We start from the raw sequence: 23,432 nt of genomic DNA, 5'->3' as shown, positions 1-23,432 counted from the left end.
GGTGTGTGCGCACACGTGTGTGTGTGTGTTCAGCTGCTAAGTCATGTCTGACTCTGCCACGATCCTCTGTCCATGGGATTTTCCCGGCAAGAACACTGAGGTGGGTTGCCATTTTCTCCTCCAAGGGATCTTCCTGACCCAGGGATCGAACCTGCATCTCCAGCATTGGCAGGCAGATTCTTTACCATGGATGTTCAGTCTTAAAAAAGGAAGAACATTCTACATTCGCCACATTAATGGACACTGATGACATTATGCTGAGCGAAATAAATCAGTCATGAAAGGACGAATACTGTACGATTCCACTCAATGGGAGGTCCCTGGAGCAGTCAGGTTCAGAGAGACAGAAAGCAGAATGGTGGTTGCCAGGGCCTGGGAGGAAGGGAGAAGACAGAGCTGATGTTTAATGGGCACAGAGTTTCAGTTTTGCGAGATGAAAGGCTCCGGAGATGGATGGTGGTGATGGTGGTGCAACAGTGTGAACGTACTTAATGCCACTGAACTGGACACTTAAAAAATTAAGATGGTACACTTTATGTTACATATATTTTAACCACAATTTAAAAATACATAAATAAAATCATGCATTCCTCAAACCTTCCCAGGATTAAACATTTAGTCATTCCATGCCTATGTAAGGGCACATGTGTTCACAGGCTCAAGCCCAGTCTCAGTCTTAGTTGACTGAGACCCATCTTTGGTCTCCAAGTGCCTCTAACTTAGGGGGAGGGTGTGGAGGCCACCCAGTCAACATAGGAACCGATCAACCAATCCCAAAGAGGAAGGAGATGGTAGGGGAGGGTTCCAGCGCCACGTGCTCAGTCGTGTCTGACTCTGTGCTCCGGTATGCACTGTAGCCCACCCTCTGTCCATGGGATCCTCCGGGAGAGGATACTGGAGTGGGTAGTCTATCCCTTCTCCAGGAGATCTTCCTGACGCAGGGACCAAACCCGTGTCTCCTGCATTGCAGGCAGATTTTTTACCCCTGGACCATTGGGGAAGCCCTTCTGGCTCCACAGACACATGACTTAAAGAAGAAACTGAAGGGAAGCCACCAGGAGACGTGTCACGTCCCTACAGAAAAGGTTAGATCCTGACTGTCAGCTGGGGATCCTGGCTCTGGTCCTTGCTAGATTCTAGTGTCGTCAGGGGCATGCCTTGAAATTCTCTGTGCTGCAGTCTGCTCATTTTAAATGAGCTTAAAACAGTGCTTGGTACTTGGCATGTGGAATATAAGCTCTTATTAAATAAGAGAAAAGGTCCTCTATTCCATCCTTATTCCTACGCACCAGGGGCTGGGCGCGTGGAGTGCGGTTTGGGGGAGGCTTAGGCTCAGGGAGGTGGGGCATCTCCTTTGAAGAGGCATCAGGGCTGAATGTAGATCCTTCGACTTTTGACCCCAGCTCTTGCCACTGTGTGTCTGCTGCCTTCTCCCTGCCCCTGGTGGCCCTTGTCTGGAGCCAGCGGTGAGAACCGGGCAGTCCTGGGAGTCATGGGTCAGGGCCAGGCACAACAACCCCTTAGAGCATCAGCGCACTTAGCTCTGGCCCCTGAGCCTCACTGGAGAAATCTTTTGCACTCAGAACCTGCCTGCCAGGAAGCAGCCCTAGAAACAGACTGTATGAGAGTTTCAGACCAACATAAGCCACATCTGCCGGAAATCACTTCCTTCATTCGTTCATTTATAGGGCAACTAATGGACCCAGGCGTCACGACTGTCCTGCCCTTGGCCTGTCTCATCCATGTGTTTGGTTCTTGGAGGGTGGACAGGGCTGGAGAATGAAGGTGGACCATAGTATGTTTTTTTTAACAGTTGGTGGTGGTTTAGTCGCTAAGTCGTGTCCGACTCTTGTGGTCCCCTAGATTGTAGCCCTCTGGGCTCCTCTGTCCATGGGATTCTCCAGGCAGATATACTGGAGTGGGTAGCCATTTCCTTCTCCCGAGGATCTTTCTAACCCAGGAATCCAACCCGGGTCTCCTGCATTGCAGGCATACTCTTCACTGGCTGAGCTATGAGGGAAGACCTCATTATAGTTATAAACCTTTTAACAGTTATTTGATCAATTTATTTGGCTGCACCAGGTCTTAGTTTTGGCTTGTGGGGTCTTTAGTTGCATGCAGTGTGTGGGATCTAGTTCCCCGACCAGGGATCAAACCCAGGCCCCCTGCGTTGGGAGTATGGAGTCTTAGCCACTAGACCACCAGGGAGTGCCTGTTTTTTGATCCGAATAAGGAATTCATGAACACAGTACAAAATTCAAAGGCACAAAAGGGTGTTTGGTGTAAGCAGAGTCTCCCTCCCCACTGACAAAGCTCTTACCAAAGGGCGTCCCCCTGCCGCCCCATGATTAGTTCCCGTGAGAGGAAGAAAATCCTTAAATCAGTGGATTCGCTCTTCAGGGAGCTGGTTCAGAAGGACGACAGACAGTTGCCCGGGGGCAGCATGTCTGTAAAAGCAGGTGGCATCCAGGGGCTTGGGATGAAGGCGGTTCTAAGAGGGGTCCTGCCCCCTGCTGGGTGCTGGAGTTGGGGGGGGTTGCTGTCTGCCATGTCACCCCTGAGCTGTTTCTCTCCTGTCTTGGTGTGAACCCCCCAAAACAGCCTCGGGTTTCTTGTAAGCCTTTTGTCAGTTAGGCTGGGAGGCCCCATCCCTTCTCGTGAATACAGGAGAGACTGGTTCCTTAATCCATGTACAGACAAGGTCCAGACACTGAGTAACGGAGCAGCATCAGAGACCCTCCTCCCCGCCCCCTGCCTCTCCCTCTTTCCTTTTTGTTTCCTTCCCTTCGCTTTCACTTCTCTTCCCCACCCCCAAGCGCACCCTAAACACATACAGTGAGCAGTGCCTGGGCTTCCCATGGATTTATGATTTATGGTTATTCATCTTATTATCTAAGTGGTTTTGCCAGGTAAAATATTAAGGCAGCACTGCCATGATAACTTTGTCTTCCATGATCTCATTGGCAGCTGGTGTTGCCATGACAACTGGGTTGGAGAAACTGGTACCGAGTTTCAGTGGAAGAGATGCAAACACTGGTGTGTGTGTGTGTGCACACACGCAGACCTCCCATCATGTATATCTCTGGTGCAGAAAGCCGTGGACTTTCCAATCCTCACCTTCTGCTTCTCCTTCCAGTTGGGTCAAAATTAGCTTCAGGGCTCTAAATCAATTAGAAGGAGGCTTTGGAGGGTGATTTCTTTGTGTGGCTTTTGACTACCAAATTGAAACTAGAGACAGAGAAGAGGTATCTTCCAGGCTTTCTCCTCACCTGAAATGAACCAAAGACACCCACTGGAGGTTGCCCTTTTAAAAGCACCTTGGGCCTAACTTATTTAACATCTTTGTGTAATTCTCTTATTAGTCATAGACAGAGCTTGAAGGGGCCCCAGATGTCATCTCTCTAATGTCCTTTTCATTTAGATGAGAAAACTGAGGCCCAGAAAGGTTAAGTGACTTGCCCCCATAGATTATGGTCCACTGAGAGGCCATTGGCTCTGAAATCGCACTGCCTGGCTCAAATCCTGCCTCCAGGGTCCATTTACTGTGACCTCACAGTAAATGTAAATGTGATCTCAGTCAAGGGGCTTCCCCTCTAAGCCTCAGTTTTGTTCATCTGTAAAATGGAGATGATAGCCAGAGCAACCTTACTAGGTCGTTGTAGGGATTAAGTGACACAATCTACAACGTTTGGACTTGTTCACTCACCAAGTCGTGTCTGACTCTGCAACCCCACAGACTGCAGCATGCCAGGCCTCCCTGTCCCTCACCATCCGCTGGAGTTTGCCCAGATTCATGTCCATTGAATTGGTGATGGCATCCAGCCATCTCATCCTCTGTCTCCCTCTTCTCCTTCTGCCTTCAATCTTTCCCAGCATCCGGGTCTTTTCCAATGAGTCGGCTGTTCCCATCAGGTGGCCATAAATTTTATCACTATTACCCAGGGCCACACTGAGAATCAGAAAACAGAACCAAAATCCAGCTCAGCTAAGTTCTTAAACAGGACCCTTTTTCCACGAATCCCATCCTGTCCTTTCGTTCTTGTTCCGTGTCATCCAGGGACGAATGGAGGTCTCTTCTGAGATGTAGGTTGTCTTTTCTTAGAACCCCCTATGAACTGTGTACACCGTAGTCCCTAGTGTATACTTGTTGATTTGAGGGTAAACATTACATGCTTCATGCACTAACAGAACGTGCATGGGATGTGCACGGGGTGGCTGCAATGCAGGAGGGAAAGAATGAGAAGAAAACTTAGGGCGGGAAATGAATGTTTCTTGACTAACTGGGCATTTTGCTGAGCTCTTTACAAATGCATTTAATCATAACAGCCCCATGACGTGAGCATATTCATCCCCACTCTACCAATAAGAAAACTAAGTCAGAGTAGGTCTGCAGCCACCGGGGTTTACACAGCAGGTTGAGAGAGCTTGGTTCCCACCCACCCTTTTACAGCAACGTGCTGCTGATGCCCTCAATACACCGTGTGGTTCACAAGAATTTCTCACCCCCTCTGTGAGCCAAACGCACATTTCCTGAGGTGGTGAGTTTCTGAACAGACTGGTACCTCTTCCATCACTGCCACAAAGCTGAGGGTACAAAGCACAGTTGTGTAACTCTGGGGGTCCAAAATGCTCTCCTGGTCCAACCCGACTGGCATTGAAAAGTCACACCAGGCTGGATGGCTTTGCAGAATGCCACTTGTTTAAACTCCTTTTCATCGCTCTGGCAAGAAGACGAGCAATGCAGGGGAACCTCACAGTCCTGTTCAGAGGAGCAAGCTGTTCTGGGGAAATGTATTTCAAAAGGTATCCTGAATTAAAAACACGCCCACTTGGGAGGGGGCAGCGAACCTATATCCTCTACCCTAGGTAATGAGGCCATTACACCAGCTGGTCTCCGCACATCTTATGTAAGAATAGCTCAGTCTCTGGGTGAACCTGGTAAACTAGTACAGAATCTAACCGAGTTAGGCTTTCCTAACTGGGAGTTAGAGATGGAGGTCAGATGGGGACAAGGGTGCCTGCCTCCTACATAACAGGGGCCCAGAGTGGGCTGGGTGACTGGTCTAGCGTGTGGGTTGGCATAGCCACTATGCTTTTTTTTTTCTTTCTACTTGCACTGTGTTTATTTGGCCTCGGGGGATTAGGGAGGCGTATGAAGATTTGAAAGTGATAAAGGGGCCCTTCCTGACATTACATGACGTTGCAGAACTGTGGCAAAAGCCTGCACTTCGGAGACAGACTCACCTCTCAGGAGGGAGAGCCAGTCTGCCTTGCCCCAGGCGGGTCTCTGTGCGCACCTCACAGACTTACTGCGTCTGCTGGTGAGCACTGTCCCTCCGCTGAGTTACTGCGGGTATTTCGCGAAATAAGAGGTGGAAACAGAAAATACTAGTTTTTCAGTAACCCTTAGGCTAAAACCCATCAGATGGAGACATGTTTTCAGTATCAGTAAGCCTCCTCGTTTTGAGTCCACACGATTTTCTAGGTCATCAGATTCGAGGAGGTGTGTTGCGGTGCCAGCTCTGCGTCCCAGTGATACCCAGCTGGCAGGTAACCCCCAACAGGTACTGACGCCGGCTTCCACCCCCATGAGGACCTCCCTGCAGGGTCTGCCCTCCCTCGCCGCTGCCTTCTGAGGCCCAGGCCGGAGTGGGGCGCTCTCCAGAGCCGCGGCAAGGCAGGGCTGGGGCGCGGGGGGCGGCGTTCCGCATCGTACCGAGACCCGGCCGCGTTCCCAGTGGGGACCAGCCCCGGAGGCCGTCGCGTTTACATAACTGCGATGATGTAACCGCTGGCGGGCCCGGAAGGGCGGGGCGGGGGCCGGGGAGCGCGGGGCCGCAGGACTCTGCGTGCTGCGCCCGGCCCACCATGCTCCTCTACCGCAGCGCCGCGTGGTTCGCCAAGGGGCTGCGCGAATACACCAAGTAAGGGTGCGCGGGGTACCGCGCCGGCGCCCGGGGCCCGGGGGCGGGCAAGCCGGCCGGCCGTCACGCGGCCCGCCTCGGCGCGGGCAGGCGGGATGAGCGGGAACGCGCCCGCGACTCCCCCGCGATCACTCGGACCCACCGAGCGACGGAGGCGCTCGCCTGCTGGCAGCCCACCTGCTGCAGCCGCGACCCAACCCAGGGGAGCTCCTGGGCCCGGCGCCCGCCCGAGGGGCGGGGCTGGCCTCCGGGGGCGGGGCTGGTACTCTCGGGTCCCCACCCACTGACGTCAGGCGGCCCAGGGGTCTGCGAGCCTCCTGGGCGTTGCCTGGACGCCCCGCTTGGGCGTGCCCTGGCTCTTGTCTCCTTGGGGCTGTTTTCGGCGTCTGAAGGGGTTAGTTCTAAATTGCTAGTTGAGATTCCGCCTAGTACTTTCCTTGGTGTGTTTTTGTCCTTACTAATAAAATGCGGCTTGTGGACTGTGACCGCTCCCTCCAGCTGGAACATTCCGGGCACGAGTTTCAGGGCGGGTGTAGACCACGCGTCCAGTGTGAGCTTGCTGAACATTGCTTGATGGTCCCCGCCACCCCCGCCCCCGTCCCGTGATCACCCTGGCTGTGCCCCAGTCGACCTCGCCCCCTTACTGTGATATTTGAGGGGTGGCCACTTCTGGGAGGTGGAGAGGTGGTTTTTAATCTTAGAATCTCCCAGTGGTTCTCATCCCTATTTGAAACCAGAAATCATCAGCAGAATATTGTTGAGGATATCAACTTTCAGCCCCTCCCAGTGGACATTTTGATTCAATTGATGTGCACTGGGGCTTAGATTGATGTTTTATTAAAAAAAAAAATCCTGCAGGTTCTTCTCTTATGCAACCCTCTTCTCTAAGAGACTTCCTCTCTTCCCTGCCTTAAGAGTTTTATCAGTATTTTTATCAGTTCCAAAGGCTACCTGGGAGAAGGCAATGGCAGCCTACTCCAGTACTCTTGCCTGGAAAATCCCATGGACGCAGGAGCCTGGTAGGCTGCAGTCCATGGGGTCACAAAGAGTCGGACACGACTGAGCGACTTCACTTTCACTTTTCACTTTCATGCATTGGAGAAGGAAATGGCAACCCACTCCAGTGTTCATACTTGGAGAATCCCAGGGACAGCGGAGCCTGGTGGGCTGCAGTCTATGGGGTTGCACAGAGTCGGACACGAGTGAAGCGACTTAGCAGCAGCAGCAGCAAGGCTACCTGGGCAAATTTCCATCGTCCCGGGACTCCAGGCATCATTCCAAGGGGAGACAGCTGCTGTTCCTCCCTTCTCGGCTTGCAGAAGTGTTTTTGAAAAAGTGCAGACCCTCCTTAGGGGCAGTGCTGCAGAAAATGTGGGAAATGTTACTGAGTCCAAGCTCAGTCTCCTCGCTATACACAGGCCTGTTAACAGAGAGAAAATGTTGAGGCAAGGAATACGACTTTTATTGTGAAAGCCAACAAATCAAGAAGATGGCAGACTAAAGTCTCAAAATAACCACCTTGCTGTGCGTCTGGATGTGAGGTTCTTGTACAGGATAGAGAGGGGTTAGAGTTGAGGAAGTAGTGACCATTATCTTGTATGTATCTCCTGGAATGGCCAAACTCAGGGAAGGGATGTGTTCCTTCAGGCAAAGGGGCAGGGTTCCCTGAGGCAGGTCATTATGTAGGATTATAATAACTAAAGCAATGTAAAACAAAGGTTAAAGTCAAAGAAACAGATCCATCATGGAGTCAGAATTGGCTCTTCCCTGCAATATTTCCCACTACCATTGTCCCTTCAACAGTCTTGGAAAAAAGAGGGTGACGACTGTGCTAACTGCTTCATTAGATGGATCTTTCAGGGAGTGTTCGCAGCCATCCATGCCAGTTGCCAGTGTTCCAGATGTTGAGATTTGTCTTTCTTCGTTCCTCTTTGGAAAATGTCCACTTTACATCTGTAGCATACTGAATTTTAGGAATTTGGGGCTTTTCTATGTATGGGAAGATGCAAGAGTCAGGGCTCTTTAAAATTATTTCCTTGATATGTACCCTCAGGTATCTGGGGCAGTTAATCCTGTGTTTTCATAGGCTGAGTTTCCTTAGGGCTCATTGGCTCATGTTGGAAGCCCCCAGTTGCAGATGACTGATACGGCAGGAAATATTCCATTTCTCAGCTCCTCCCCTCTTGGTCAGGAATTTGACCAGTATTTGGGAGATAGTTCATGATCAAATCTTGTCCCACGGTGCTGGAAGGCTCATTCCAGATCAGGAAAAAATTCTTTGATATCCCATTCTAGCTGCTAAATTTCAAAGTCGACCCCCATCAATAAGGAAAGATTCTCTGGATCTTGTGCCTGATTATGATCCAGGAGACCTTTTCCCTCCCATTGCTTCTTCCCATACTTAGAATTACACTGTTACAATGATTCTTATGTTTTTAGCCATGTAAGTTTTGTTCAAGGCCTGATTACACCCTGGGTATTGTAAGAGACAACAATCTTATAAATTAGACAAGATATAAGTAATGCAGTTGGTGAAATTGACAATGACAGTGCATCAAGGAGGCACAAAGCACAAACAATTGGAAAACAAAGACCAAACTAGAACCATGATTAATTAGTTTAAGGGGAGGATTTTCCTTACCCCTGGGAAACAGATTTAAACCCGAAATTTTCTCTATATAGAAACCACAAAAACTGTAACCATATCTACCAGTTCACTCAGTTTCCCTGTAACTAATCCTTTTTGTTAACAGCTTTATGAAGCCATTAGAATTACTTGCATTTGTCCAAAAGTCCTTTTTATAAATCTTCTTGAAGGGGAGGCATTTTTGCAATGGCAACAAAGTGAAATCATAACTTTCTATAATAACAAAGACTTAAAAAGCCACATTTAAAGCACCTAGATTACTGCTGTGACATGCCACACTTTCAGATAATAACCAGAATTACGACGATAATACTTTAACAGGACACATCAAAATTTCATATAATCTCCAGAATATCATTTACCATAAAATATAACCTAAGAAGATTTATTACACATTTGATAAGACTTTCCATTGTAATTTAACATACCAAATGAACCTAATGAGTTTAATGTTTCTTTGGGGTGTTTAAAAGGCCCTTTGAAGCATCCCAAAGTTTAGCTAGAGGTCAAAGAAACTTATAATTTGATTTGGGAAGTTTTGTCAAAACAACATCAAAAGGGTATTAAAACACAACAGGATTATAAGTCACTGTGAAACAATAGTTATTCACTTAGCCAAAGTAACAATAAAAGATTTCAAAGGCAAATGCAGAGTAGATCACTTAAAAGGTAAAGAACTTAAAATCTGTTATCAAAGGTAGTTTGACATCTTAACAAAACTTGTCTAACAGAGAAAAGCCAAATTCTGTTCTCATTTCAAGATTTCAGCCCTGAGTTGGGTACAGCAATGTAAAACCCATCAGTCTACAAAAGAGGTCAGATTAAAATTGGGTTTCCAGCAGATGGAATAAATCAAGTTCACTTGTCTAGATGGCTAAACTCTTTTTACTAATGTTTATGGAAAGCAAGTCCAAATTACTCTTTTTCAAAATTTGCATTTAAAAAAGATGGTGGAGATAAGGGCTCCCATGAAGACCAGGTAGAACATTTGCAAAGATAAAATTTTTTCTCAGGATAATTTCATTTCCCCTTTATAATACTTTGTTGTTCTGTTTAATTGCTGTGTTGTATTAATACTTACAAACTTCCTCTTAAGATAACAGGGAAGGTCTTGGTAGTGGTAAAAGGATTAGTGGGTTTTGGATTCTTTTTTGGAACCATACTTTTGGTCCTAAAACAAAGACAGTTTTCTTTTTTTCTTTTTTCTTCAAAGAATTGGGTGGCTACCTGAATGATACTGAAGGACTGACATACGCATTTACCTATGTTGGAGAGTTAGCTTGGAGGAGAAGGTCTCTTCCAGAATTCCTGCTAGGCTCTAAATATCAGCTATGCCTAGTTTAGTAAGACCCGTGGCTTTCCATTTTGGTAATCTATTTAGAAACACTTTTGAGGATCTTCCCTCGATTTCAGCCAGTCATTTAAAACTTCCCAAGGGAGTGGAACCTTAGAGGAAGTGCTTCCCATTTTAGCTCAAGCAGTTAGTACTAGAAGTCTTTGTGCTCAAAGTAACCAAGTCAGACCAAAACCTTGCCAGCCAGAAAGTCACCTTCAGAGTCAAATGGCAAAACTGCCCCAAATGTGACCTCCTAGTCCCACTAGGCTTGTGACCCTTGTCCAAAGCACCTTATTTCCCTTCTCAGGGAGAACACCTCAAATTTGAGCCAAAGCCCGCCAAATGGAGCTGAAGCTTCCCAAGTTGGAGCCATAGTCCCCAAGTGTACGATATCAAAAAGGCCCTGGTGGGACCCTGATGTCAAGCTGTTCTGGGGAAAGGTTACTTGAGCCTTTAATTTACAAAGGAGAGTGGTATCAATTAGAGTCAATCAGTTTGTTCCCCACTGTCGGCGTGACCTGGGCTCCTGTCTTAGTCTAGGGCCATCTCTTCTCCAGTGTCCTTCCTCCCTGCAGCAGGCATGTTCTTCCTTCCCCAGTGGCGGCCTACCTTTAGGTTTCATGTGAGCTCAGTCGTTCAGTCGTGTCTGACTCTTTGCGACTGCATGAACGGTAGCCTGCCAGGCTCCTCTATCCATAGAATTTTCTAAGCAAGAATACTGGAGTGGGTTGCTGTTTCCTTCTCCAGCGGATATTTCTGACCCAGGAACTGAACCCGCATCTCCTACGTTGGTGGCAGGTTCTTTACCACTGAGCCACTGCGAGCCCTCCTTAGGTTACTCATTTTTAGTGCTGCTACCAGAAAACCTGTATTCCGTTTTGCATCTCCTTGCTTCTGTCATTGTTCCCTGCTGTTGAATACTTGTAAGAACAACGTCTACTAACTGAGAAGGATTCATTTCAAACACACTATCTAATTTCTGTAATTTTTTAATCTCTGGAACACTTTGCCTGATGAAGGCCATATTTATCATCCTTACATTCTCAGGGGCCTCAGGGTCTATCTGTGTAGCACCTATAAACTTGATAAATCCTTTCTAGAAACTGTGATGGATCCTCAGTTGGTTTTTGTTTTATCTCTCAAATTTTGTTTAAGCTTTCATCTACCCCATTGTGTACCCCGTTGGGTTTTCTCTCAGACCTCTGCACAATAAGGTGGGTAAGTCCTCTGACTCCTTTTTCTCCTGATGCAATAGCATAAATGCTTCTGCATATGGAATCTCATCTCTTTTGCCTGCTCTTTTGCAAAACACTTCTAACTGTGAGATCACCTAATAGTTGAGTGAGCCATTCAGGGTCCGTTGCTCTTCTGATCCTAACATATATTGGGTCCACACCCTATTATAGCAGCATAGTCATAGGCTTACAGTTATATTTTGCCCGTTTATCCAATATACACCCAAACGGGGTCTCCTTCAAGATAGTTGGAGTAATTCCCATTTGTAGATGGAATACTTCCCATTTTTAAAAGTATGACCACACCACAACACAAAAGATGAATAGCAATTCCAATATAAAAAATTCCACAAAAAAATTGCAGCATTGATACACCAACAGATTGGCCCCCAACTCCCAAACTTACCCTACGAATCAAATAATTCCAACTAGGGTAGACTTACCCCACAAGAACTAGTTCCCCAATAAACTGGTTCCAACTGAGCAGCTTCCCAGCTCAGGTAAATAAACTTATCCAACAGAACAAATGAACTAATTCCAACTAGGATAGGCTTACCCCCACGAGAACTAGTTCCCCAGTGAACCAGTTCCAGCTCAGGTACAGTCCAACAACAATTCCCCTCCCCAACAGGGTACTCCAACCAAATTGGCTTGTCCCCTAAAGGAAAAGCCCAAATTGAGGTGGGGGTATGTTTCCAGTGTGCACACTGGACAGACTTACCCTACAAAATTTAGTCCCATCAACGTCAGTTTCTTGCCTCAACTGCCAGGCGCTGGGGAAGCTGATGCCACATCAGGAAATCTTGAAGGGAAGATACTCAGGACAAGTGGTTCCAGCAGCTGCTAAAGCCTTGCCCCAGTATTCCCTGATTCATACCCAGGGCCAGGTAGCCACAAGCAGCAAGGCTTCTGGGCTGGCTAAGCCAAATCTGAGTCCACTTGCAATCTGCTTGCCAAATGACAGGCCCACTAACCAGGTGTTGAGGCAAGGAATACAGTTGGCAAGCCTAGCTGACAGAGAAGATGGCAGACTAATGTCTCAAAATAACCATCTTGTCTGGGGTCTGGGTGTGAGGTTCTTTTATAGGACAGAGAAGGGGAGGAGCTGAGGAAGTAAAAACCATCATCTTGCAAATATCTCCTGGAAGGAGGTATGTGTTAATCTCTTCAGGCAGAGGGGCAGGGCTCCTTGTATAATTTAAACTACAACTATAAGGGCAGGTCATAATGTATGATTATAACAAAAGCAATGAGAAAGGAAGGTTAAAATCAAAGAAACAGATCTATCAAGGACTCAGAATTGGCTTTTCTTTGCAACAGTGTAGCTGTCAACCCTGACCCACTGAATTTAGGTGAATACAATGGCCACCTCTTTCTTTCAAAGGGGTGTACTCGCCTTGACCACGATTTTCAGGATCTTTCCAGGTTATACAGAATGCAGCATGAAGAGCTTGAGTCAGCTTCCTGCCCCATGGAAAAGCAGACTTCTGAAAGTCTCTCCCCAGACTCTTTTGTGGGGTTCAGTTCAGTTCAGTCGCTCAGTCGTGTCCGACTCTTTGCGACCCCATGAATCACAGCACGCCAGGCCTCCCTGTCCATCACCAATTCCCGGAGTTCACTCAGACTCACGTCCATCAAGTCAGTGATGCCATCCAGCCATCTCATCCTCTGTCGTCCCCTTCTCCTCCTGCCCCCAATCCCTCCCAGCATCAGAGTCTTTTCCAATAAGTCAACTCTTCGCATGAGGTGGCCAAGGTACTGGAGTTTCAGCTTTAGCATGATTCCTTCCAAAGAAATCCCAGGGCTGATCTCCTTCAGAATGGACTGGTTGGATCTCCTTGCAGTCCAAGGGACTCTCAAGAGTCTTCTCCAACACCACAGTTCAAAAGCATCAATTCTTCAGCGCAGGGGTGTAAGCTTAGATGGTTTTCCCTGCTGTTATGCATTTTGTGAATTGGAGGGAAAGACAATACCTTACTTTGATTCCAATGAGAGTCTGTAGTTTGGGTTTACAATGCTTTTTCTTAGCACACCAGGATTTTTATAAAGCTTCCTTATATTGGGCCCCTAGGCAGCAGGATCTAGTCACAGTTTCCTTAACTTTGTCTGAACCTAAGAATTACCAGGGGCAATTAAAAAGCAACTCACTTGTAAGCACCTAGCAGGTGTGGATGGAACCTTAGCAAATTCCATACTGGGTAAATTGAGGGAAGCATGCTGAGGACCTTGCCTCCTGGTGACTCTTATATTCAGGGGTTCAGGAAACACTAAGTACAGTGATTGCTCAACTCGAATCAGTCTCCTGTAGGGCGTGTGAAACCACTGATTGCTGGGCCTCACCTTGGAATTTCTGGCTCTGTAGAAAGATTCCCAGGTGATGTTGATGTTGCCTGTCTGGGGACCACTCTTCTGAGCACCACTGGTGAGGCTGAGCCCCACTCCTAGGCTCAGTGGAGAGAGCATGGAAACCCCTGTGGGCTTTATCACCTACCATCCCATGGTTTGGGTAAGTCATTTACCTCTCTCTGCACCTGAAAAATAAGAACTGATATGAGGAGTTTATAAAAATAAAAAGAGAGGGCAGGAGGATAAGAAAAAATCTAAATCTTATTAACAGTGGATTGGATCAGGGTGGATCAGGGTGGAATCCCAGTGTTGAGGACGGAGGACAAAGGGAGTTATGACGTGTCCTGTAGGCCAGCCTGGCTCCACCCACTTGGCAGCTGGCTCGCAGCCTGGAGTTTGAGGAAGACGTTTAATCCACAGGAGCCACCCTCAGCAGACCTTACTCCCTAATAGGATCAACGTGGTAACCCAGATGCTAGAGTCTCCTCTAGCTGTGTGGGAGAAAAGCCCCTCAGCTTCCTGCAGAGGAGGAGGGGGCCTGGGGCCTGGTCCCTGTGGGGCATTTACCTGGGGTGTGTTCTCTGTGGCCTGCTCTTCTTGAAAGCTCTCTCTCCTGCTCCACTAGTGCCTTCTCCTGCTGGGCCCCTCGTCACTGACTCCCTGATCCTGGTTCTTTCCAAGAAACCTCTTTTCCTTTGCAAGAAAATCTTTTCACAATGATTCTGGGACGTCCACCCGTGAGGCAAAACAAATCTTCCAGCTTCACCTTTGGTTATAGTTTAAGTTATTCTCAGAGTCCCTAACGATTTGAGGGACTAGTGGACGAGCAGGGGAGGGGAGGGGCAGGGGGGCAAGCAAATAAGCTTAGTTTTGAACATGAAAGATATTAATATTATTATTAATACTAGTGACAATAATAGCAACTATTGTGTTGTTTAGTAGCTAAGTCATGTCCAACTCTTTTGCAACCCCATGGACAGTAGTCCATGGGATTCTCCAGGCAAGAATACTAGAGTGGGTCGCCATTTCCTTCTCCAGGGGATCTTCCTGATCCAGGGATCGAACTCACGTCTCCTACATTGTCAGGCAGGTTCTTTACCACTGAGTCACCTGGGATTGAGTTCTTAACTTATTCAAAGCATATGATAGATGCTTTACGTAATTATCTCACCTACGCTGCCCAAGAAGTAGCTTCTGTGAGAAGCTACTTTGTGCAGATGAAAAGACTGGAGCCCAAAAGGGTCAAAACAACACATGAGACGGCACAGCTGTTAGGAGGCAGAGCTGAGATTTAAATCCAGGTTGTTGGATCCAAAGCCTTTATGATTGAGATTACGTTCAGTTTCAAGTTGGCCTTTCAGGAAGCCTTGGAACAGTCAGAAGTCTTGCTTGCCCCACTAAGTGGGCTGCTCACAGCCGAGGCGATGAAAAGCTGCCCTGGATGTCTGGAAGAGTTCCAGATGGTGAGAAGAGCAGCAGTAACATTCTTCTTGGTCTCTTGACTGTGAGACCAGGGCCAATGACCGCCCCTGTGGCAATGACTTCAGACCAAACCTGAGCTCATAAACATTCTTTGGCCCTCTTCACCAGTGTCCAGGCATGTAGTTGGCAGTTGTGCTATCCTAGGGTGTGGGGCAGGAGACCAGCTGCTGGCAGTCTGTGCATAAACAGGGCATGGGAAGGGCACCAGGCACCTTCCAGAACCTTCAGGGGAAAAGAGTTGCATTCTATGTTGCAGGGAATCAGCTCTTTGGGCGAGAGATACAGGCTGAGACCCCCAGCCTGCCGGTCTGCAGGGAGAGCTCTGACCTCAGGGTCTCCTGCCAATCCCTCTCTATTCCCCCAGCCAATTCTGTAACCAGGAAATATTGACTACTAGGACAGTCAAGGGCTTTCCTGGTAGCTCAGAGGTTAAAGCATCTGCCTGCAATGCAAGAGACTCGGGTTCGATCCCTGGGTTGGGAAAATCCCCTGGAGAAGGAAATGGCAACCCACTCCAGTATTCTTGCCTGGAGAATCCCATGGAGAGAGGAGCCTGGTAGGCTACAGTCCACGGGGTCGCAAAGAGTTGGACACGACTGAGTGACTTCACTTTCACTTTCAGGACAGTCAAGGTAGACGAGGAATCTCAAAGAGCAGAGAGAGGCAGTTGAAAAATTCAGATTTCTTTATCTCTTCATTTTACTTATTTATTTTGGCCACACCACGCAATATGCAGGAACTTAGTTCCCTGACCAGGAATCAAACAAGTGCCCTCAGCGTTGAGAGCATGGGCTTAACCACTGGACCATCAGGGAAGTCCCCCTCCTCCAGAGTTGTTTCTGACCAATATGATGCCTTTGGGCCAATTGGAAAAAGCACCTCCTTCTCATTGTGCTTTGCTGTCATCCTGCAGAAATTGTCCTGATGCAGATACAAATGGGCCATCATTATGACCTGAACGGCGCCCCCTCGAGGTGTGGCCCTGAAGGAGCCTTGCTTCCTCTAAGGGGTGCAGCCCTCACATAACTGCACCTGCCCCTCATTCCCAAATTGCACATCTCCTCGCTTTGCTGGGGTCCTTTTATACCTGGGGAGGGACACCTGTCCTGGGGCGCAGTGGCCATGATGCTCTTGGTCTCCTGAGCTCCTCTCCATTTGCCCCAACGTGGGGGAAAAGGCCAAAAAATAAAAATAATAAAATCTATCAAAGAATGTTTTAAGGGGCAGGGGTACCTCCTGGTATTAGAGACAGAGGAAAATAGTTAGGCTGCCAAACTGTTGGAATCTCTAGGTATTTTCAGAAGGTCAGGAAGCTAATGGTATGGGTGCTGAGAAGATGGTGTTGTTCACAAGACCAGGGAGGAGAGCGGGGTCCCAGGGCGGAAGGGGCTGTCTGATGTATGGGGAGAGCACTGCGCCCAGCCCAGGACTTGGCCTTCTCGCTGCAGGAGGTTGTGTTCCCTGCTACTTAATGTCTATTCTTTCTGTGGGTCTGCTGCTGCCAGGAGTGGCTATGAGTCTGCGTCCAAGGACTTTGTCCCTGATGACTTGGAGGTTCAAGTTCCCGGAAGAGCCTTCATGGTCACTGGGGGGAACAGCGGCATCGGAAAAGAGACCGCCATGGAGATCGCCAAGCGAGGTGAGCAGCCTGCTAAGTCATGTATGTGCTGGGCCCCAAGGGCAGCCTGTGCCTGATCCACACCAGGAGCGCCCCAGCCGGCACAGGCAGGCGCCCTGGTCAGGGACCCCGTGCTGATTGGCACAGCTGCTGGCTTTCTCTTGTTCAGTCGCTCAGTCGTGTCTGACCCTTTGCGACCCCATGGACTACAGCACGCCAGGCTTCCCTGTCTTTCACTATCTCCTGGAGCTTGCTCAAAGTCATGTCAACGGAGTCGATGATGCCATCCAACCCTCTCATCCTCTGTTGCCCCCTTCTCCTCCCACCTTCAATCTTTCCCAGCATCAGGGTCTTTTCCAATAAGTCAGCTCTTTGCATCAGGTGGCCAAAGTATTGGAACTTCAGCTTCAGCATCAGTCCTTCCAATGAATACTCAGGACTGATTTTCTTTAGGATTGACTGGTTTGATCTCCTTGCCATCCAAGGAACTCTCAAGAGTCTTCTCCAGCACCACAGTTCGAAGGCATCACTTCTTCAGCGCTCAGCCTTCTTTATGGTCCAACTCTCACATCTGTACATGACTACTGGAAAAACTGTAGCTTTGACTATACGGACCTTGGCTGTGCATTAAGCTTCAGACTAGAGGTGGACAGAGTGAGTGACTGGAGGAAGCTCTCCTCAACACTTCATTCATTCACAGGAGAGCTGATGTCCCATCCACATGGCAGTGTTTTCTGATTAAGAACAGTAAGGGGCTCCAGTTAACCCTAGGCATCCGAATCACCAGTGGAAACTTAAAAAAACCCGCAAAACTTGGACACCTGGTCCCTGGTTCCTGTCTCCTCAATGAGAATGGGGGTGGGAGGGAGACTGGGAATCCATCACAGTTTGGCCCTGGACCCTAGTTGAGAACAGAGCCCCCAGAATGACGGAAGGGCGGGGGTGTAGTGAACTTCCTTCTTCCTTCCTACTGCTCCTGGTTTCCAGTCTCTGGAGTTTGAGCAGCTGGAAACTGCCTCCTCTCTCTCCTCCCTAAGCTTGGATCTAGAAAGAGGCTCTCTGGGTGCCCATACATTATTCAATCAGCTGAAGTCTTCCTTCAGGTAAATGCCGAATTCTCTGCATCAGCTCGACTGTCCCGGCTCACTCAACGGTACTGCGGTGGCTAGAAAAGTCAGCCATGTCTCTCCAGACCCCCTTCTCCTGGAAAAATGGATGTTCTGGCAGAAGTTGGGGAAATAACCTTGGAATTTATCACTTTTCAAGATGCTTGCGATTTTTTTCCCTCCGAAGTTAGGCATTTTCCATGGGAGTATTGTGCCATTTGGAGCTGTATATAATTATCTGTCAAAGCAGGGGGAAGATTAACTGGATCTTAGCAACTGGGAGGTACTCAGAAGAGCTGGGAGGCGGATCAAGCCGAGGGGCTATTATATGGTTTGCCTGCAGCCTCCTGTGCAACAGACCCTATTTAATAAAGCTGGGTGTTTTAGGCGAAGAAAGCAGGGTCCATAATGCTTATGTCTTAACTGCCACAGCCAAGGCATTCCCCTTTAAATAAGCCTTGATTGATGATGGTGTGACTTCTGCTGGAATAGTCTTGAGAGCCGTTTATAGATTCGCCCATTTAGTAAATATTTGTTAAATTCCGGCTACATATTAGGGGCTTCTCAACTTGGGCTCCTGGAAACCAGGAGCAGTAGGAAGGAAGAAGGAAGTTCACTACACACCCCCTCCTTCCGTTATTCTGGGGGCTGTGTTCTCAACTAGGGTCCAAGGCCAAACTGCAATGGATTCCCAGTCTCTCTCCCACCCCCATCCCCCACCCCCATTCTCATTGAGGAAACAGGAACCAGGGACCAGGTGTCCAAGTTTTGTGGGTTTTTTTTAAGTTTCCACTGGTGATTCGAATGCCTAGGGTTAACTGGAGCCCCTTACTGTTCTTAATCAGAAAACACTGCCATGTGGATGGGACATCAGCTCTCCTGTGAATGAATGAAGTGTTGAGGAGAGCTTCCTCCAGTCACTCACTCTGTCCACCTCTAGTCTCCCCACACATTAGACTCACCTGGGGGAGCTTTTAAACCATCCTTAGGCCAGGAGCTTTAAAAACTTTCCAGGTGGGTCTAAAGGGCAGCTGGGTTGAGACCAGTGTGTCAGGTTCCCTATGAGATGCTAGGGATGTGGGTGTGACCAAGACTGACCCTTCTTATCCTTGATGTACGTGGGTGTGTGTGCTTAGTCACGTCTGATCTTTGTGACCCCTGGACTGTAGCCCGCTAGGCTCCTCTGTCTGTGGGATCCTCCAGGCAAGAATACTGGAGTGGGTTGCCATTCCTTTCTCCAGGGGATCTTCCCCACCTAGAGACTGAACCTAGGTCTCCTGGATTGGCAGCTGGGTTCTTTGCCACCTGAGCCACCGGGGAAGCTCATCCTTGGTGTATTCAGACCCTTAAAGAAAATCAAGACGTTGCCCCAGTTGCACCGTCAGCCCAGGTAGGCAGGGGCACGGATTCCAGGACCACCCTCTCCTTTCCACCTGCTGCTCTGACTGTGGGGACCATCTGCAGGTTTTCCAGAATAGTCTCCGTATCAGGTCCTCTTTCTGTGAGCCCGTGTGTGTTCATCCCGCCTTGGGAAGAGCCCGTCTCCAGGGCTGTCACTGTGGCTGTCCCTCACAGCGCTTTTTTTGAATTCCACCAGGTGGCACAGTTCACCTGGTTTGTCGAGATCACAGCCGAGCGGAAGGTGCCAGAGCTGAGATCATCGAGGAGAGCGGGAACCAGGTGAGCGGCCGTGCCCCTCCTGCAGGGGGCTTCCTGCCTGCGGGCACGGCAGTGCGGGGGCGGGACTCCTGGCCACGCTCCTGCACCCGAGCTGGCAGGACTCTGTTCACGCTTCTGCTTGGGAGGCGGCCTCAGCCCACAGAGCTGGAGCCACGCTTCTCAAAGGCTGGGCCGGACCTGGGTGATGGGGCAGTGACCCCCACTCCCCCAGTGAAGGCCTGCCTGGGCGACATGACCCAGACAGGGCGCTGCTGGGGTCCCTCTCCCAAGAAGGAGGCTGCGTCCCTGAGACATGTCCAGGGGACTCAGGGTGAGCCAAGCTGTAAACCAACTCGGTGGCCTTCGGATAAAGAAGGACCGCAAAAGACGTTTCGGCCTTGATGAGAGCCGCTTCCTATCGAGAGTGTTCAAAGCTGGCTCACCGTTCTGTGGGCCTCCTGCTCTGACACACCTGGAACCAGGACAGGCTACATAATCTGCAGGGCCCCAGTGCAAAATCAAAGTGTGGGGACCCTGGTGTACAAAGCATAAGACTTCCATGTACATGTGTTATTATACTTGTTATATTATACTTGTTTTTCTCTTTCCGACTTCACTGAACCTATTTGCAGAACAGGAATAGAGATGCGCACACAGAGAACAGGGTTGTGGACGCAATGGAGAAAGGCAAGCGTGGGATAGAGAGAGTAGCGTGGAAACATATACATTGAAAGTAGCAGTGTTAGTCGCTCAGTCGTGTCTGACTCTTTGTGACCCCATGGACTGTAGCCGGTCAGGCTCCTCTGTCCATGGGATTTTCCAGGCAAAAATACTGGCGTGGGTAGCCATTCGCTTCTCCAGGGAATCTTCCCAACTCAGGGATTGAACCCAGGTCTCCTGCATTGCAGACAGATTCTTTTCTGTCTGAGCCACCAGGGAAACCCAAACATATATGTTGCTGCTGCTGCTGCTGCTGCTAAGTCGCTTCAGTTTTGTCCGACTCTGTGCGACCCCTTAGACAGCAGCCAACCAGGCTCCCCCGTCCCTGGGATTCTCCAGGCAAGAATACTGGAGTGCGTTGCCATTTCCTTCTCCAATGCATGAAAGTGAAAAGTGAAAGTGAAGCCTCTCAGTCGTGTCCGACTCTTAGCGACCCCATGGACTGCAGCCTACCAGGCTCTTCCATCCATGGGATTTTCCAGGTAAGAGTACTGGAGTGGGGTGCCATCGCCTTCTCCGAACGTATACGTCACCATGCGTAAAATAGTGTGGGAAGCTGCTGTGTAACACAGGGAGCTCAGCTCGGTGCTCTGTTGATGACCTAGGGAGGTGCGATGTGGGGTGGTAGGGAGACCCAAGAGGGAGGGGACATTGTATACTTACGGCTGAGTCATGCTGTTGTATGGCAAAAACCAACACAACGTTGTAAAGTAATTATCCTCCAATTAAAAATTAAAACAAAACCTAAGGCTTAGAGGACGGTGAAGGCAGAGCATTAGCATAAGCAGGGCCTGGATGTGGGGTCTGTGCGCCTGTGCAGTTGCTTCCAAGGAGCTGGCCCCGGTGGAAACCGCAGGGTCCCATGGAGGGGAGCAGGCTGGCCGGCAGTGACCACCAGCCCCTTGCATGTCCACTGAGAGCGTCTTGCCTCCAGGCCCACCTGGAGTTCCCTCCTCTGTCCTGTACCCCGCTCCTCCGGCAGCCCCCACGCCTGCCGCCTCTCCACGCACTGCCTCCAGCTGAGGGGCGGACGGCACCCCACTCCCACAGGCATGGGCCGTGGCCAAGAGGAAAAAAATTCTCCCCGGCCTAGAATGGAGTAGTCTGCCTCTGCCCATGAGGGTTATCTTTTATCTGGAAGTAATGTTTTCAAGGCAAGAGGCTGTCCTTCTCCCTTTCACTTGGCAGCCTCTCGCCATCAGACGCCCCCGGAGGCTTCGTGCCGGCCGTGAGCACAAAGGTCTCTAAACCTTCCTCTGCAAGTGGGGCTGCGATCTGGGGGCCGCAGTTCTTGAGATGGAAGGCTGGCTGGCTGGCTGCCTGCTGGTAACTTTGGGCGGCGCTGCTGCAGGACTTAATGGGAACGCTGATCTCGGGCCACGGGCAGGGGAGGGCTTGCCTGGATTCCAGCCCGCCGTGGGCTCGGCTACATTCTTTACCAAGTGAATTTATATAGAAAAAGATGCCAGTATGGTTCTGCTGATGCTGTTGAGCCCTCCTTATACCCAATGGCACCATCTTTGGGAGGAAGAACTGAAAGCAGGATCCAGCATGTTTCTTGGGGTGCGGAGAGGGAGCCCCATCCCCACACACAACCCCTGGCAAATCCTCTCCTCTTTCATCTGTGTAAGTGGTCTCCAGCACTCACTGAGAGCTCGGCGGTCCAGGGCTGGCGACACCTTCTGCCCATCCCTGGAGGTGTGGTTTCACTGACTCAATGCCTCCTCCAGGCTCTGCTGCTCTGTGATGACCTAGAGGGGTGGGACAGGGGGTGGGAGGGAGGCTCACGAGGGAGGGGACATTGTATATTTACGGCTGATTCACGGTGTTGTATGGCAGAAACCAACACATTATAAAGCAATTCAGTTCAGTCGCTCAGTCATGTCTGTCTCTTTGCGACCCCAGCATGCCAGGCCTCCCTGTCCATCACCAACTCCCAGAGTTTGCTCAAACTCATGTCCATCAAGTGAGTGATGCCATCCAACGATCTCATCCTCTGTCATCCCCTTCTCCCCCCACCTTCAATCTTTCCCAGCATCAGAGTCTTCTCCAGTGAGTCAGCTCTTTGCATCAGGTGGCCAAAGTACTGGAGTTTCAACTTCAGCATCAGTCCTTCCAATGAACATTTAGGACTAATTTCCCTTAGGATGGACTGGTTGGATCTCCTTGCAGTCCAAGGGACTCTCAAGAGTCTTCCCCACACCGTAGTTCAAAAGCATCAATTCTTCGGCACTCAGCTTTCTTCACAGTCCAACTCTCACATCCATACGTGACTACTGGAAAAACCATAGCTTTGACTAGACAGACCTTTGTTGTCAAATTGTTGATAAAGCAATTATCCTCCAATTAAAAAAAATTTTTTTTAAAGCTTAAAACTTGGAGTTGTGGGCCCCTTAATTGTGGGCAGCGGATGGAGCAGCAGCAGGTGTTGGGGGGGGGAGGCTGCTGGAGGAGCAGGTGTGCAGGACAGAGGAGGGAACCCCAGGCTCAGCTGCTCCTCTCTGTGAAGCTTTGTCAGGGGGACGAGGGGAGGAGCTGGGCTCTGCCCTCACTGAAGCCTTGTGGGCTAGACAGTGCGCTTAGCTTCCCTGAACCTCAGCTTCCTCATCTGAAAATTAGAGGTGATATTATTTTGTTCAGGTTCCATTCAGCATGCACCATCTTTAGTTGCAGCGTTCGAATTCTTTATTGCAGCATGTGGGATCTAGTTTCCAGGCCAGGGTTCCTACCCGGGTCCCTGGGTTTTTTACACACCAGCACCTGGCTGGTTCCTTCTCCTGGTCACAGAGGACAGCTGGCCTCTTCTGGGAGCTTCTGTCTTCCTAGCTTCTCGCAGAGGGAGACAGACGATTCCTTTCACTTTTTCAGGATGTTTCATTTCACCGGGATCCATGGCTGATTTCCCTGTTCCCTGCTGCTGAGATGCCTTGGGTGCTTCTAGGAAACTCAAGGAGACTGTGGGATGATCAGAGTAAAATTGATTTTAGCTCACTTGAATTTTGTTGGTTTTCAAACCTGGATTTTGTGTGAGTGTTTCGCAGCCCTGCAGGGTGGGAGGGGGTCCTGCAGTGATTTCGGGGAAGGCCTTGGAATGAAAGGATTAGGTGTCTGGACTTGGCCTGCCCTCATCGGTAGAGGGTCATGGCTGACTCTGGTGTGAGTCAGCAGCCTCGTGTTCCCTCTGGCTGGGCCGGGGCCTTCAGAGTCTTTTGAGAAGAGTGTAGTCCTGTACGGACAGTGCTTTCCTCTCCCTTGAAGGCAGAGGAAGACTCAGTTATGCCAGACTTAAGCCGAACATGGCATTCAAGCTCATTACAGGCCTTCTGAGTCAATGATAATGTTTCTCATTCTCTGAGCCT

The 23,432-nt window shown here is 49.4% G+C and overlaps 1 protein-coding gene across 1 annotated transcript in view; it reads left to right on the top strand.

The window, feature by feature from the left end:
- The first annotated feature begins 5,822 nt into the window (after window positions 1–5,822).
- DHRS12 (dehydrogenase/reductase 12) overlaps window positions 5,823–23,432 on the top strand; it is a 40,959-nt gene continuing 23,349 nt past the window's right edge. Inside the window, exons 1-3 of the mRNA XM_068984536.1 lie at window positions 5,823–5,924; window positions 16,476–16,609; window positions 19,292–19,374. Of these exons, the coding sequence (XP_068840637.1) occupies window positions 5,869–5,924; window positions 16,476–16,609; window positions 19,292–19,374 (273 nt within the window). The 5' untranslated portion in view covers window positions 5,823–5,868. The remainder of the gene's footprint in view (window positions 5,925–16,475; window positions 16,610–19,291; window positions 19,375–23,432) is intronic.

Source organism: Capricornis sumatraensis, chromosome 12, assembly GCF_032405125.1.
Source record: "Capricornis sumatraensis isolate serow.1 chromosome 12, serow.2, whole genome shotgun sequence".
Taxonomy (NCBI): Eukaryota; Metazoa; Chordata; class Mammalia; order Artiodactyla; family Bovidae; genus Capricornis; species Capricornis sumatraensis.
Note: the sequence above shows the minus strand (reverse complement) of the source record. Positions and strands in the feature narration are given on the sequence as shown.